Raw genomic sequence first — 17,885 nt, 5'->3', positions numbered from 1 at the left:
GGTCACACTAGCAATACATTCAAGGGATGAAGGTGCAGCTTGGGCTACAGAGTTGTTGGAATAGTCGAACATCTCATACTAGCATACTTTAATCTTTGATAGCTCAGCAGCACTTGAAATAGGTCTGCTCTCCTTATTCTTTCCCTGGAAGTCATTGCTCTACGATCAAATGGCTGCAGCGAGGTGCCTGTGTTTACAAATACTGCTGGTGTATGTGCCATACTTCAAAAATCGATGACATACAATCTTAAATAAGGAAGTTTATTTCCACTATAAAAGCATTCCATCAGTGTTTCACATTTACAGGTTCACAGGAAATTATTGCAGATGTTCCCTGTAATTAAAAACGCAGAAAAAACAGCACAGTTGACCTCTTTGCCACACCTGGTAGCCAGAGGAGATCAAGGCGAACAAAGACCATGACATAGTACATAAAAGACATACAGCTGCTATGACCTAGCGATGCTTCTTAAGCGATCAAGTCACCTACACACCTGGTAAGCTTTTTGGTCTCTTTTCCAGCAGGGATGGATAGCCATGGCCGCCACTTTCCAAGACAAATATTACCAGTGATTTGTTGCTATTGACAAGGTTAGGAAATTGCCAAACCCGTTGTCTGTATGGTTGTGGGTACAGTGTATGCATTTGCTTTACAGAAACATGCATGATATCTCCAGTAATACTTCTAAATGCATTTTGTTTTCACCAAATAAATTACTGCTTTTAAAACTCTTTTGTAATAGGCTCCATCCACCCAAAAAGGAACAATACCACCTCATGACAATCTGTGTGAATGTACTTCACATGGATTCAGTTGTTTAACAAGCATCAGCTGGTCCAAGTGGCAAGAGCTGGGAATAACAGCTCCTGAACCCTGCAAGTAGGCATCGTTAACTCCAATTCCAGCCGTATTATTGAAAATATACTACTGGAGTTTAGATGTTACCATCTGCTCTGCACACTTTGCTTATCCTCTAAGATTTACAAGGTCAGTGTCACACTGAAACATGTATAAAAGGCAAAACACATACAACACAAATGGACATAATTCAAGTCTTTACCATTGGAAAAAAAAGTTCAAGTTTAGTTTTTTTAACGTTTGGCTTGCATACAACATAATATATTATTTCTGTTTATCTGTTTCATCCAGATTCCAAATCGTCAAGAAGGCAAACGCCGAACTGATGCTCTAGAGTGGAGGACAAGGAATTCCATTAGCAATCGATAAAAGGAAGTAGATGCACATTGGAGACTGCTCAGTATGTCATCTGCACACCCTTAGTACATACCAAAGGCGAGCACGAGGGCTTTGGTTCAGGAAAGTAGCATCTGCAATGGGTGCAAGTCCTTGCCACGGATGTGTGTTCTCAGTATTGCGCATGTACAGCGTGCTCTTGAAATACCAGAGTTATTGTGAAAGAAGTCTTTATTCCTGGTCTGTTTTAACACGAGGAAGAGGCAGTGATTGGGCTTATTGTAAGCTGATGCACAGGTGAGCAAAGGGGCACGGTGGTCAACACCGTTGTAGGAAATGGATAGCGGGAACTATCGAAGGTCTTGCCAAGAGCCAGCTCCTCAGCAAAAAAAGAGACTGTATCCCGTTTACAGGCGGCAACGGGTAGGCTGACAGCAGCAGAGAGGACCTCTGATTCATAGTGCAATAACTGGCCCATGAAGCCAAAGTTCGGTGAGATCATACTCCGCCGCTGCTTGATGTAGTCGAAGGCCTCCTCGAGGCGGATGGCTTTGGTTTTCATGAGGTAGGCCATGCAGATGGTGGGAGAACGTGAGATGCCAGCCTCGCAGTGTACCAGGACCTTACCGCCAGCTCGTCGTACTGTATCTGCAAATGAATGACACAAGACGTCGTTAGAAGATAGAGGCCTGTCTGAGAGGTCCAATAAATGTGGCATCTCTAGTCGAGCTTCTAGCGATTAGACCTCAATAGCCAGAAGAAAACAGTCAGCACAAGGATACTTCCTTTAGAAAGTAACAGGGCAATACGCATAGGGCACAGCATCACAATGCAATATCACTAACCACCAAATGATTGTCTGAATGGCGTTCAGGCGCTAGCTAATAAAGGCTGATCTTGTGCGGGATACAGGCTTAAGAGTACAATAACCATGGCATGCAATGCATAATGGCAAGAGTAACCCACTAGTCACATCTAAACTCTACTAGTTGGAAATCAACAGTAAGCTAGTCGGGATCTTTCTAACCAAACCAGGAATCAAGCAATGGCATTAGTAAGGAAGAACTGTAAATGGACTTAAACTGCCTCTATGTTCCTCATGCTTTACTTTACATTATGACGCTGAGGCACAGGGTCCAGGTCCACAACTCCAGGTGGGCCTTGAGCCTATAACCTCAGACTTCCCACCTTGTTCACTGTCCCTAACCTATAGCCATGCCCAGTCGTCAACTAATCAGTCATGACAAAAGCGCTGCCAGATATATTAAGGTGCCGTGCGCTATACAAATGTCAATAACAAGATATTCCTAGTTCATCAAGGGTTGTCATTAGAAATGTTTAGTTTTAGTGGAAAAAAAGTATATAACTGTTGGCGCATTTCAAAAGGCCCTGTTTATTTTACTTGAATGAGTGTTCAACATAGGAATACTGTGGACAGGGGGTAAAGGGAGTCAACAAACACCAATGATTGTGCATTGAGCAGGGTCCAAACACATATGTAACACACAGATCCGAAAAAGCCATGAATTGCATTTTAGTCGAGCCTATGCTACAACAAAACGTGATTAAATCGTCTTCCACGTATAAAATAAACACCACTTGGCCTCATTTGTCGGCTGTCGCTGAATGTGACACATGTTCGAAATAGCAATTTGCAGGCCTCACAGGGCGGGTGGGGGAGGGGTGGGGGGGGGGGGTGGACGCCATTGTGGCCTCAGGGACCCCTACTCCGGTTAGTCCCTGCCCTTTTGCCCTTCCTCTGTCCTTTCGTTGACACGGAAGGTGTACCAGGAACTCAATAACCATTAAAACCATAAACCTCTGGGAAGAGCCGCCTGGCGGCGCTGCGGGCAGGAAGCGGAAGCGAGCACCACACCTCTCCGAGACCCGCCATTGCTGTCAAAGCTACACGTCTTTGTTGACAGACAAAAGGTCGCATTCCAGACATTCCCGGTCTGAAGAGGTCCCGGGCGCGGAGGGCAGGGCGGGGTTATCCGCCCTTCCTTACAATCCCACTTTGCCAAGGCCGAGTGGGGCCAGGAGTCTGCCTCGATGGCGGTTTATTGCACTTAACCTGACACAAATAGCCCTGTTATCGCCAGGATACCAAACAGCAAATTAAGTTTACAACCTGGCGTCAACCCTTTAGGCCGGCTGATGTTATTACATTTAATGGCCGGGGGCAGGGAGGAAGACCGCACCAGAGACAATGCGCGGCACGGCTCCTGTTTATTTATCTTTATTTACTGCGCTGTTTTTCTGAAGCCAGTTCAGCCGCTTCCTCGGAAGCGGTCGCCACCCTTTAACCGCCACGAGTCCTTCCGTCCCGTTCAAGCTGCTCCCCTCTAGAGGAAATTTGAATGTCTCGTGTGCTTTCTTTCCTAAGTGGTGTTTTATAAAAGCAGTTTAAATGCTCGGACACTCTACTCATACATTGGGCGGTGCCACCTCCTGGAAACATGGAAATCCCAAAGTTTGCAGATTATTAAAAATGCAAAAAGTTTAAGTACAAAGTGGACTAGAGTGCTCTGGATGCACCTAGTACAATATGAGGGGTGCCTCTGGCACACGCCAGTGTGAGACAACACTGCCCCCAACAGGACGTAAGTAGATGACAACTGCAAAAGAGGGAGGACTGCTTCAAAGACACGGTGGGGTGGAAGCAGCTGGGCCTGAGGCCTCCATGTTTTGTCAACATCTTTATCTGAGCACATATGTCGACAGAGCTGTGCTGTGCGTTTACCTTGCTTTGTTGATTCCTGTAGAGACCCTGGTGGCTTTGTTTAGGTACAGATGCCAGGCCCCAGGCATAACAGTGGTGTCGCACCTAAAATAAGGGTGTGTGATCATCAACTCCTACGCCTACAGGAACACGTGCGTTGCGTGAACACAATAGCGTATTACAATGTGACACAACACATGCCTAACTGAGCACCTGCACAGCGAGACACTTCTCACACCCGAGAACAGCGTCGTCCTCACGCATTACGTCCCACGGCTGTCAGCCCCTACCTGCACACTTCTGCACCTATTTTCTCACAACCTGCACAGGAGTTTCACTCCACAGCAGCTGTGCCAGCTGATGAGAGGCGCCCCTGGCTTGAAAATCTAACGATGGCGCAGTTCAAATCCGATTGCACAAAATAGAGCCGTTGTTAAGCGCCTACATACGCCCCCATCCATTGATGCTCTCCGCTAATGTACACCTTATCTCACCAGGTAGCACTCTTATTACCGGGGTCTTCTGGACGCACAGAAACGCCAAAGGCTGTTCTCTGAAGCCCCGACTCTCAAGCAGAAGCGGCAGGAGTGAATCAAAGATGGCTTGGGGACTAGTGCAAGCAAGGAAATGGCCACTCTGATTTCTTCTGAGGTAGTAAATACGGCAATTATTAGGGTTCGAAAGTGCGCACTGGGCCCCGGGGCTACTGCACCTGCTGCACTAATGGTAGCTACAACCCAGAAACGCTGGACACATACATAGGGAATCCACAAATACTCTGTAAACAAAGATCAAAAGACAGTGCCACATAGCTCAATGGGTTGAGAGCCTGCTATAGAAATCTAGATATATATGGGCCCAAAGTTGCAGTACAGCAACTCAGGAAAGTGTTGCCGTGGTCCTTCGCAGTCGATAAATGGAGTACTCCCGTACAATTTCATTTTGATGGTTTTCATCATGGAGTCTCGTACTGTCTCGCGCGCTCTTGTGTTTTTTTTTATATAATTGGGCATCATTTTTATTTTTCCGAATGCGCATCATATTGGCATTTATATGATATTCCTAAAACGTGGGCTGTGATCAAACAGACGCGAATGCAGACTTCATAACAGTGCATCGTTGTGCCTGGCTAGTGACAGCACTGGAGCAAACATACGTAAACCCAGTTTACCCACACAAGTTAGGTCGTCGTTGACTTCAGTGGATGTCAAAGCGTGTACAAGTCAGTAAAATGAAGTGGGCAAAGCATTCTCGATCAGACAAAAAGTCGCAGTGTTTAATCCCAACAGGGCTAGCTCAGTCTTTCATCCATTATAGGTAGACATAAAGAGTAGCACTCAATAATCACACCTGTACTTTTAGTACAGGCTACCTCATATTTATTTACCAGAGCCCGAGCTACCATTAGGAAACAAACACATAAGGATACCAGATGTGCGGTTTTATACAAGTTGCTACTTTGAGGCATTTTGTTCCACGGCATTGTACATTTTCAATATTACACCCTAGTGTTTCAGCAGGTGTATCTTTAGAAATTGCATTTAGGATAGTTTGCAACTGTTTTACAACCTTTTTTCTAGAGCTTTGTCCATAGAGGCCTTAAAAATAGGGACTACAATGTTTTAATTAAAAAAAATATATGACATTTTCAAACCACTGAGGGGCAAGATCGTCTCTTTTACTATATCTTTTTTTAATTTAAAAATTCACAAATGGCTTTAAATGAGTAGCTTTAATCCGGGTGGGTGGCGGAAGGACGTCTAAAACGCTTCTTTGGCTTTACGAGAGGGCATGGCCACAATTGGCCTGAAGGCGCAATCTCTCTAAGTGTCAACCTCCCGGCACCCGCCCTGCTGCATGACGTCCCGAGCACAAAGCGGGCTCTAATCCAATGACAATAAAGGATCAACTCCCAAAGCCGGCCTGCTTAGGTGACCGCTGCCCGCAGCCAGGATGTGGTATATCCATCCTGCAAGAGACGCTCTGACTTCCCAGCAAAGGACTGAATGAAGACGAGGCCATTAGTGGGAGCACGCGCTCCGCCTGCTGCATGGACAAGGTGACCTGCACTCCCTCGCTTCCGGCGCCTCCTCGGCCTCTTGCGTCACCAGCCTCTCCAAGGCACTCTGCACCGAAGATGCGCCTTGTACTCCCGGGGGTGCCCACATCCAGCTACATCTGGACTGCTCGGCTAAGCACTTCCTGCCTCTCGAGCCCCAGGGAACGCACGGCCTTTGACGAAGAGGCTGGAAGAAAGCATGACTCAGAGGCAGGCTGGCCTGTGGGAGAAGCTGCCGATACCCCACAGTGCTGTGCGGCCAATGCGCCCGTGGGGCTGGTGCAGAGTCACTCCTCGCCAGGCCATAGCTGGCTGCTGGGGGTAGGCAGCTTTACCCTACCATAGGCCAGTGCCCCTCAAGATAGTAACGACATGTCTTGTCCGTCTTTATACTGTAACACTGTAGGGACAATTTGGTCTCACTTGTCCAGCCCTGAATTTAAAGCATAGCCGGGCTACAATTCTTTACATTACGAACAACACACATTTCAGAAGTCTTTAGCATTTGCTGGGCAAATTTATGAACTGTCGCGGTCTAAAAAGAACATGACATTTAAAAGAAGCCCCCCGCCCCCCATCGGAGGAATATGCCTGAATTACTATTTACATTCCCGGTGCTTGCACACAAATGCGCGCCAGATCACACAAATGACGGCGGGCAGCGTCCTGTCACACTCCAGGACGAGCTGTCAAAACAATGGCGCGGACAAAAAAGGGGTTCACCAGAATAAATAGTGACGTCTCAGTGGGAGCCTGTCAGAATGTAAGCTTTTCGAGTGCTTTCTGAATAGCAGTGGGTAGGAACACTGCCCAGAGCATTCTCGGCTGCACAACAAAACCCTGCCCGCAAAGTCTTTAACATTTAACACGAAAAGGAGGACAGAGGCTTTGTTTTCAGCCGGCACAAACCATCAAGGAATGCCAGGCATTCTTACAGAGAATACACCTTTGATAGGGTCACGAATGTGCCCCTCACTAATTGTAGAATGCCCAGCAACAGAACTCTGCGAAAACCACCCACTGTACAGACACGATAGAACAGTCCCTGCTCATTCCTAATGTACAGTTTTGAATTCAAGAATTACCCACAAAATAGCATTTCGTTACAGAGATAAAAATAAGGAGTTTATAGATGCTCCTTTTTTTCAGTTTCCAGGAGCAGCGAAGGTTTTTGCTCAGCATTACTTGATGAGTCAAGAAGAGGGCAGTGAGACAGTTTAGGAGATAAAACACCCACAAAAGGGGCATGTGCGGAAGCTGCAGATCACAGGTGTGAAACCCAGGAGGGACCATTCTTTGAAAGTTGATAAAACAAGCCCCATTGCCCAAGAAAACTAGCTCTTGCTAATGCACCAAGAGGTAATCTAGTATGTAGTGCGCATCATCGGAGGCCTCTGCTGTGTCCCCGCATCTTAGACATCCACACTCACACTTGCACAGTCAAAAGAGAAGACCCTGCAGGCTCTGTGTGTTGGTTGCGAGTGGCTGGGGAAATTGGGCGGACTGGGTGGATTTGTGGAGCTTACGAACTCAACGTGCATGCCTCTGTGGGTGTTCTGTTCTATCACACCTCAGTTTGAGAGAACTTGGCAGAGTAGTGCCGCTTCAGAATGCACTGCTCTCAAGAACCTGGGTGACACTTGACGCAATGCCTCAAGAACCTTCTCCCCTGTGCTTTGAAAACATCCTGCTCTCAAATCCATACTTGTGAGCTCCAGAGACCCCAGCCCTTATGTATGGTATAAATAGAAGTACACTGCATGTGTTATTAGAACTGCTAGAGTGGACCAGTGAGCAGAAACGTGGAATCCTGTCTGCAATGAGGGCCGGCTTTAGCGCTGGTGGCGCCCAGTGCGACAATCACTTTTGGTGCCCCCCCACCCCATGACCGCCTTCTCGGATTCTCTCACCACCACCGGGCAAAAGTGTCCCTCATCTCTCCAATCATAAGTCATTGCTAAACAACCCCCCCCCCCCCCGAGGTCTACGTTACCTTCACAGGTCAGCTCCCAGTGCGGCCACACTGGTGGCACTGCCCTACAGCTGGACCTGTCTGCAATAGCTCAACACTTTGTAAACTCAGATAGCACAATATACTGAGAATCAGCCTGTTCCTAAGTGCATACAAGGGGCCATTGGATTCACAACCAACAAGCAAGCACAAGAATCAATACGTACCAATGAAATCGATGGCTTCTTCGAAGTGAGAGCTGATGTCCGCCATGTGGTTATCCTCCACTGGGATCCACTTGTAGTGGAACTGGTCCTTAGCGCTGTCGGAGCTCTTCCGGGATACGTTCAGTAAGGCAGTGATGCGCAGGTTGGCCAGGAATTCACATTTGGAAGCATGGTGGGCACTGCCAAGGTAGAGGAAAGGGAGGATTTCCACCGGGCTGCCCTGTGAAGCAAGAGGAGAAAATTCATGAAAAGACAGGCATGTACTCTGGTCTGTGCTGTGCCACATATGACTAAACTATACCCACCAGAGCCTAATTTGGGAACAAAAACACTATACTAATGTTTGCTTCCAGCCATTCCCTGACTTGAAATGGTCACAGACAAGTAACAAATAGTGCAGTGACATAAAATCCCACTGCACCCGTGCAAATCCATTCAGCACACAGCACAAACATACTGTATACATAAACGTACAGATTACAGTAATATCTGAAAATGAAGAACCTAATACACAGCACTGTTTTCAACTCTGCTAGAGGGCTGGTGAGAAGAGCAGAATTGTTTACTGTGAGGGAACATGACATAACCATCAGGGCGCCACAGCAGGCCGCTTCCTGGCCTCTGCCCTACAATCTGCCAGCATTAGAGGCCTGTGAGTCACAGGCGTCAAAGCTAGGAGCTGATTTCATGTGTCGGTCCACATCTGCAGCCTCAGATTAAACCCACTGCTGAACACGTCATTTCCGGCTCAGCCCACGCAAAGCTTTCTGGGAGCAGATGGGACACGAAGCAGATCTTCCCTCACATGCAATTGTAGGAGGGTCGGAGTTTTAAGTGTTTAAGGGTGGATAGGAATGGAGATGGTATTTAAAAGGCCTGTATTCACACCCCCTACAAACGTGATTAATGTAGAGACAGGGGAAGGGCGAAGCTCGGCTGTTACAAGGTTCTGTCCAATACTAATGGCCAATAGTTAGATATGCTCTCCCGCTGAAGAATTAAAAATGCAACTCGTTTCCAGGAGGCTTTGAACGTGTACCTCTTATCTTGAAAGTGGCCAGTCATCGAAATGAATTTTGCTAATCCTAGGTCACTTTCTATGCTGCACTATTCTGCCGGTTTATTTTACTGCCCTTATTTGTTGTGGATGGCATACCAGGCAAGAGTCCTGCGGCATATCCAGGGGTAATGTTGCTGTCTGACATACATATTTATGAATAGCAGGTGGTGTGTGTTTTTGAGAGCTCCTGTTTGCTCTTCCGTTAGATTTTTTCTGCATTTTTTTCGGTTTCCCTCTTCATCTCACACTGTTAGCAAAAGAATGGGAGACGCCTCTTGCAGCCGGAGGTCAGCATGAGACATTCTTCCTGAGCAGAACTGAAGGGAAAACATTCTTTTCTTCCCTTCCTGACGAAGGCATTCGTCTTCCTGGCAGGACGGGAAAGAATTGACAAGCAAGAATTCCGCGTGTGGAATTGTTTGCTTGGTCAGGGAGCAAAACTGAGCTACTGTGCACTCGGTGGGGCTCGGATAAGACAAATCCACCCCGCACCGACACTGAATGTTTGCAACCTTCATTCAGAAAGGAAAGGCCAAGATAAGGGGCTGCATCTAAAGATAGGGATAGGTGGTATTACTGATGCACTGGTAGTAAAAAGATTTACCCGGCCAGCGGAGGGCGCACAGTGACAAGATTGCATTAATCAGGAGTTACCATTTTATGAACGAGCAGTCTACCTTGAAAACGCATGAGCCAAAATCCATACATGAAAAAGGCTGGTCAGTGACATAATCACAGTGACAGACAGGAATCGCATCAGTCTACTCTGCTCCGGGATGTGTACTCTTACAAAAGCAGTTTGAAAGTGGGCCTTCGGGACTTTAAGATCGAAAAAGCCAGGCCATCGCGGTATCCTTTGGGTGGAGGTGAAGTTACAATCATAGTAGAAACCACTCACTAGAGAAGGGATGTTTCAGCACAAGCGTCAAATTATGCTTAACATTTAAAGTGGGCGAACCATAGTAATGTGTGTTTGTATATTTTGCTGCACTACATTTGTGTGAGCCCCAACTTATGACATTCTCGCTTTATGAAGTGTAACATAATACAACTGGCACCCATTTAGAGATGACCCGAAGAAAATGTAAATGAATTAAACATCTCAGCAAATGTTTAAATGTACACAAGACTAGTAAGGCTACCTCACAACATGGCCACTGTGTCAACTACAACATTTATGTATAAGAAATAGCAATAGGAAACATTTCAGTCAGAAATTACTTAAACTAGAATTTGTGAAAGTACTTAGGAATGGATGTTGGGTTGATTACATAGTAGAGTGAAAAAAACATTTTAGGCCTAGGTGAATTGCTGACGGGTGAAAACAAACACAGAACAAAAGTATTTCTCCTACACTATCTAAAAGAACATTAAAGGCACGCACGTTTATATATTTACATCACTTTGGCTCACTATCTAACACGAAAAAACAATTAGAGAGATATAAGAGTATGGCTGGCTGTGTGCCCCTAAATTCTGTCTTTCTCCTAAAGTTCATGTCACTTTTTAGTTCTTTGAAGAGAACTCTACATGGGGAGTGAGCTCCTTCCACCCCCTCCCCCCTGCGTTACGCTGTCTTACTCACACACACACACCTGGTCGTAGGCCGGCTTCTGGTGAGAGCTTAGCTTCTCATTGTGCTCGGGGTGGTTTCTGTCTGCGTCACTTCCGTCCTGGAGAGGCGCTCGCTGCTCCCTGCAGCACTCCGGGTACAGCTGGCGGAAGGCCTCGTAGCCCCCTGAAAGAGAAGGAAGCAGTCTTCACTGACAGTGTAAGAAACTGGCTGAAGGTGCCCCGAAGAGAGGACGTTCTGCTTCAAGGTCACCTCTGTGCAGACATAAAACATATGAAGGCGACGGTATGTGTGACAGAAACACCGGAAGGCCTGGTGGTTGTGGTACATAGAACATATGAAGGCGAGGTTATGTGTTACAACAAACATCGGACGCCTGTGTTTGTGGTACATAGAACATATGAAGGCGAGGGTATGTGTTACAACAAACACGGGAAGGCCTGCTGGTTGTGGTACATAGAACATATGAAGGCGAGGGTATGTGTTACAGCAAACATGGGAAGGCCTGGTGGTTGTGGTACATAGAACATATGAAGGCGAGGGTATGTGTTACTGCCTTACAATGACCCTGTGTACTAATGTCATTCTCTAACATCAAACACTGGAATGCATGAGGGAATGTGCTATTGCAATCGTGAAAGACAACGGTGGCAGGGCTCAGGCACAGCGTGTTTACCACAGCCATGCCTTCACGAGTTTATTGTAACACAGACCCTCCTGCCTTGCCACGTTTTGTAACAGAGCCCCGGTGCCCTGTCACGGTATCAAGAACAGAGCCCTGGTGCCCTCCACGGGCCAGGAACCTAGACTCCCCACAACAGAGTACCCGCATACCTTTCTACCCTCGGCGACAAAGGCCCCACCCACCCACAAAGTCTAAGCACCAGAGGCCACCCAATCCTTCCCATAGTCTCTGCAACCCTAATGCTCCCCATGGACTCAATGAGAGAGCCCCCCGGCCCATCCTTGCAATGGCTTCCTATCAAGGCCCTCCCAGTGGTCTCCCGTGTCCGTCCAGCACAGCGCCACGCGTCTGCCCTGTCCTGTCAGGACGCCGTCTCTTGCCTCGCCGCCACTGTAACCAGCCCTGAGATCGGCTTCCTGGGGTACAGAATATGTCACCCCTCAGCCTCTGGCAGCACAGTTCTCGGCCTTACAACCGTCAGGGGGAATGGGTAGCTATCACCACCCTACCATGCAAGACGGGCATGGAAAACTAAATAAATATGGATTCATTTCTACTCTTTATTACCATCAGAGACTTGGGCGGGGGCAGTTCTGTGTCATTGTTCCTGCGCGCACAGCTGCGTGTGTGTAGTGCAGACTCAATAACTAGATCATTGCTGCTTCCAGGGTTTCCGTAGCTCGCATTGATTGACTGTTCTTGGAGCTCCTCAGACGTGAGTGCGCGGGATGCAGCACGTCGAGCCGCGAGACCGCTCTACAGGGTGAATGAAGCGGTGCCAGACGTCAGCACACGCAGCGTCACTGATAATCGATAGGTCCATTCACAAGCCTGTGACAGTGCCCTCCTCCTATCCATTCATACCGGGCCTTCCCGAGACCAGGGCCAGAGCGCGCGACGGGGACAAACCACAGCCTGCCCGAGGGCAGGAAGCGCTTCGAGGCGGAGGCACGCGTGCTGCGCAGAGCTTTCAACTTCCCCTCGCCCACCACTGAGTGCCCCCGCAACAGACCTCGATTCTCTACTGCTATCCACTCTCGCAGCCTCCCGCCACTGGCAGTATCCTCCTCGTGCAGCTATGGGCAGTGAAGGGTTAATGCTTATCTCCGGGACGCTGGTACAGCTCATCCACAGCAGTGACTCATCTGCCCATCACCGGCAAACCCCTCCAGGCCCACACTCCCCACCCTCGGGCCATTCCGGTTTCCAGAGTAGGTAGGCAGGGACACGGCCACATCCGAGTTCAATACACCTGCACCTGCTCGCACACCTACCAACCAGATAGAGGCCGGTATCTATGCATCAACCACACCAACCACCTCCTCACGCAGGCTGCACCCCACCCAGAACTAGTCACCGCACCGAGAGACCATAGGTCATATGAACTAAAGCATTTCCCTATAGACACAGAATGGGTAAAATCATTTCATACACCTGGCCTCAATGACTCATGCAGACAATTAGATGATACAGGATAAATAAAGTATTTTGATATAGGATGCACACCACCCAGTGCCACCCACTGAGAGACCATTTACCTCAGAGCAGATAACCTCAGAAGCCACCACTTCAGACAGGGTGCACACCACCCAGGGCCACCCACCGAGAGACCATCTACCTCAGAGCAAACAACCACACAAACCATCACATAACACAGGGTGTACACCACCCAGCGCCACCCACAGAGAGACGATTTTACGTCAGAGCAGCAGGGCCAACCACACCAGCGAGCTCCAGTAAGGCGCAGGAACGTGCCATCCGGAGCAGCCCACCACCAGCACCGCCCTGCTAGATCAACTACAACACACTACCACAAAGCAAACACCTAAAAGTACCACCGTCCCTGCTGGGGAGAAAGCGCCGCTTCACCTCTGCTCACCTTGGCGCTGTCTATGTCTCACTGACAAGCAGCTCTGGCCGGCCGTAAGCCCACCAACTAGCAGCCCCAGCTGCCGGCACTCGGTTCCCCCCTATGCGCATCCGGCCCAATTACTCTCTGTGCCCTTATCTTCCAAAAGATCCTTATCTTAGGACAGGATCGCACAACATGGCATCAGCACAACCGCTTCAAGAGACAATGTAGTCCCGGTTCAGGTTCTCCGCCACAGTGTTTTTTTCTTCAAATGTCTGTATTCTATGAGGGAATCTCACCCAGTTAGGACTGGGACGAGCAGACGAACTTGGAAGTAATGGGGCTCAAAAGCGCCTTTCCGTGCCCGGCCCACCATCTGTGTCCTCAGTGACACTGGGTACTAGGCAGAGCTCGCCATGCGCCACCACTGCAATACCCCAAGCAGCGTTCGCGTGACTGTCAGTGAAAGGGTCTTGTCACTCGAGTTGCCCGGCGCGGGTTGACACCTATAGAAATGCACCCACCACGAGATGTGCAATTTGGAAACTATCATGACATTTATTAAAACAATATATCAAGTCTTATAAAAAAAAGAAAACTATTTTCCGTGTGGCGTGCCCCCTTTCGAAAGCAGACACCTTAAAAATCCAGAAAGGCGTGTCTGTGTCCAGCACTGGAGGCATCCACGGCTGAATTTGTAAAAGAATAAGTGTCCTGGGCCCAAAGTGTATCTCAGAAGCTTGCAGCCAGTGCCGTTGAGTGCCAGGATTGCCGATGCCAAGGCCACTACTATTCTTGATTCCACCTCATGCCACCTTATTTAACCCCGCTGTTTATTTTTCATTCATACCAAAAAATTGCCCCTTGTCACTTTTTCTCTTTCGCTAGCTCTTCTTTTTTTATCTCTTTTTTTTAAAGTCTGAAGAATAACCGGTACGTTCCGATCCCAAGTGAGCCACCTGCAACCACCGGCGCAATTTAAGCACAGGGGCATCTAAGCAGGGTTACCTACATTTATTTGTGTGAAGGCGCATTACAAAATAACGCAATTTCCTTCTACACAAGGATATATGAAAGCCTTCCGATGGGCACAGCAGGCGATGTTGGAACTGAGCCGGTTGGAGTTGTGGTGGGTGAGCCAGTGAGTCGTTTGTGAACGCTGGAGCCTGGCAGTGCAAACACACGATGCTTAGACTGACAGAAGCGCGGTATAAATAACCGCACAAGTCACGGTATAGTGATTAGTACATTGATGGGGTCCAAAGGAAGAGATGACGTGCCTGCACATTTACAAGCCCCTTCTAGCAACTAGAAGGGACTTATAAACTTGCAAGCACATCCAGTGGCGGCTCGCATAGGCTTTGTGGAGGTACCAAACAATGTAACGTTTTTTTTCCAGAGCGATTTATGTTGCGCTTCTGCCGTTTCTAGGCACTAAATGTGCACATCTACCATCTGATAAGCACGTCCAGGTGGGTCTGCCAATGGCACTTAGGGATGTACAACGGTCCAAGCGCCGTCGTCTTTGTTCCAGCCGATAAATATGCAGTGTACGCGGCCGGGCTTGCAGTTCCTCCAGCGCAGCTTAGTTCCTTTTAGCTGCACCCGGGCACGTCCGACCTCCCCTCTGCACACGTGCACTGTAAGATGCACCGATATTTATACATAGCGAACCTGTCCATATACACGAACTGTCAATATGCAGTCATGTTGGAAAATCCCTTGTACATGACATTTCCCATTGTGTACTCTGTACTCACTGAGGTAGACATCTCCTTGCACAGTTGTCTTGCTGTATAAGTTAGACATAATAGGAATATGCATCGTCTGTGTACGCTTGTTGTGTCTATCTGTCAGATGTCATGTCACCCTCTACACCTGTACATCTGGTGCCCCTGTACCCTGCACAACAGCTGAGGCACATACATTCCGGGACAGACATTTCCCTAATTTTACTAGACCTCTCTATATAAGGTACATACGGTCATGTACAGTCAAGCTAGACTGATTGCGGTAAATGTCTCCCAGTCTACTGTTCTAACTTCGATAGATGCCCCAGTGTCCGATCCCCCCGTGTATACTGGCGCTGACAGTGACAGATCTCCCCTTACACTGCTAGATGTATTCACACACATCAGTCGGTGCTTCTTTATACACTATAGAAGTTTGCAGTGGAGTGAAGTGGGGGTATCTCCCCGTGCATCACACATTTCCCCCGTGCATTGATACCGGCGGTATTTCCATGAACAAAAGCTGCAAGTGTCCTCTGTGACACGGGGTGAGATTAATGTACACAAAGCTTCTTGGGACACCACATGTTCCTTGCACCCGGTTTGGGGCACATCCCTTCATCACATGCGCCCCGCTGTACAAAGCCGGGTATTCCGTGCGCATCAGATGTCCCGATGCCCTCTGTCAGAAGTTCACTAACATGGACCTCCCATGCGCTCAGCGCTGTACACCACGCTCCAACGTGTACAGATGCATCTCCCGTGAGCTCAGCGCTGCGTTGTATGTGTGTGTTAGGGGTGCCCATATACATAAATAGGGAGACACGCACTCTGAGCGCCCCCCTGTACACACAGTAACCCCTGCAGTGTGAACCCCTCCACAGCCGCTCACCTCTCAGGAAGCAGACGCGGGGTCCGGACGGCAGGCTGCTCAGGGTCCGGAGCACGGCGCGCGCGGTGCTGTCCGAGGGCAGGCGCTGCCAGCGCGCGCTGTCGGCGTCCAGCACCACCACAGCGGGGAAGGCGCCCTCCAGCAGTCGGGCGCGCGCCGCCTCTTCAGGCACCACGAAGCGCACCGGCGCCGGCCCCCCACGGGCCCGCCGCAGCACCAGGGAGTTCAAGTTGACATTCAGCGATCCACGGACGTTGGAGCCCAGGAAGTCCAGCGAGGGCCGGCAGTCCAGGAGCAGCGGCCGCCGGCCGGGGCCCGCGCGCAGCAGCCGCCGGAGACGGCGAGCGTCCACGGACGTCACCTTCATCATGGGGCTGTGGCGCGCGGCGGGCTCCGGCATCAGGCGAGGTGGCACGAGCTGCATGAGGACCAGAGAGCTTGTACTTCACTGCGCGGGGATCCCGTAGTCAAGTCCTTTAACTCGAGTAGGTGCTCCCCGCCTGTGACGTGAATGACCATATACGGAGCGTGACGCGATGAGAACTCCAAACATGGTCTGCGCCAGGACTCCGCCTCCACGCGGTGTATCTCCGCCCACTCGTTGGTCCTTAACGATACCTACAAGCGAAGATGCCACAACCAGCTTCAAGAAGGCTGCCATGTTTAAAAAAATAATCTTGCTCTGAAAATGACAGTAAATGTGTCCAGAAATATGGCAAATTAATGATACGCATTTTAAAACACAAATGTAGTTTGTCTTGTACATATAAAACTTTTATATATATATATATATATATATATATATATATATATATATATATATATATATATATATATATATATATATATATATATATATATATATATATATATATATATATAATGAAAGCATTGTTTGGAGCTTCCTCTTTGAGTCTGTGTAGATAGCCATCTCGAAACGCCTGACACCTTCCTCTTTCACCTATTTTAGTAATTCTGGTAGGTTCTCGCTCACCGCAGAGTAAGGAAGCGGAATGGTTCTGAGGCGTGTGGGGGTTGAGGGGAGTCACGGTCTGATTGCAAGTTTACTCAGAGAAGGCAGAGGAAGTGGTGCATCGCTTCCTCAGCCATGAATGAGCGCGGCGTGCCGCAGGCGCTTGAATCATCCTCACAGAGAGGCTCCGGGCTGCTGACTTGCAGAGCCGTCTCTGAGCCTCCTCCTCCGCCTCTTCCTAGCGGAGGGCTGAGGAAATGCCGAGGCTCGGCAGCCGCTGACTGTCAGCGCCGAACTCCTCACAGCGGCGCAGTGACGTACACCATACTTCACATACCTGAGAGGCCCCGGCTCCCCGTCATATCTGGGCCAATGCACAGAGAGAGGTGACAGGTCATGGCAAAAACATGTCATCCCCGGGTATTATCAAACCCAGCGTAATGGGAACTGCGAGAGCTGTTGAAACACACACCACCACTCCGGGCTGTCCTCCAGGAGATGACAACTTACTTTCGGTGTAAAAACGTCACCTTTACTAGTTTAGATTTTAATTTATTTAGGAGTTTTGAAAAGCTATCACAGGATAATTACATCATGCTAATGCATTTTGCGAGTTTTGTCGAGTGCAAACTGGCAGTGAATCCAAGCCTACAATAAGAATTTTAGTTTGTCTCGACAAAATAGGGCTACAAGTGAACGGTAATAATTAACCTAGGTGCATATTCCACATGCCATTTTCTTTCTCTTTTCTGAGCACTGTATTTTTATGTATTTTAAAGATTCTTAAGTATTTTGTAAAATTGATTGATCTGACCTGTGCTTTTATGGACACGATAAATGTATCCGAATAAAGATTAAAAAAAATAAAACAATAAATAAGAAATTGCAGTAGGAAACAACACTTACAACGCAACTTTTACAACGCACTACCTTTACAACAAAACTTTTACAATGCAACATCCATTA

General features: G+C 48.4%; 1 protein-coding gene across 1 annotated transcript; it reads right to left on the bottom strand.

Moving 5' to 3' along the window:
• Positions 1-247: 247 nt before the first annotated feature.
• Positions 248-16,455, bottom strand: DUSP5 (dual specificity phosphatase 5). The gene is made up of 4 exons (XM_086922773.1): positions 15,947-16,455; positions 10,810-10,952; positions 8,155-8,374; positions 248-1,843 (listed from the first exon to the last, which is right to left on the bottom strand). The coding sequence occupies exons 1-4, from the start codon at positions 16,368-16,370 to the stop codon at positions 1,443-1,445; spliced, it is 1,188 nt and encodes a 395-aa protein (XP_086778899.1). The 5' UTR covers positions 16,371-16,455; the 3' UTR covers positions 248-1,442.
• Positions 16,456-17,885: the final 1,430 nt, after the last annotated feature.

Source organism: Lissotriton vulgaris, chromosome 5 (assembly GCF_964263255.1).
Source record: "Lissotriton vulgaris chromosome 5, aLisVul1.2, whole genome shotgun sequence".
Classification (NCBI taxonomy): domain Eukaryota; kingdom Metazoa; phylum Chordata; class Amphibia; order Caudata; family Salamandridae; genus Lissotriton; species Lissotriton vulgaris.
Note: the sequence above shows the minus strand (reverse complement) of the source record. Positions and strands in the feature narration are given on the sequence as shown.

Coding starts and splice junctions, on each gene's coding strand:
- DUSP5 (XM_086922773.1), bottom strand. CDS start 16,370: ATGCAGCTCGTGCCACCTCGCCTGATGCCGGAGCCCGCCGCGCGCCAC. Junction 8,375..10,809: donor AGAAGCCGGCCTACGACCAG/GTGTGTGTGTGT, acceptor CTTGCTTCACAG/GGCAGCCCGGTGGAAATCCT. Junction 1,844..8,154: donor AGAAGCCATCGATTTCATTG/GTACGTATTGAT, acceptor ATTCATTTGCAG/ATACAGTACGACGAGCTGGC.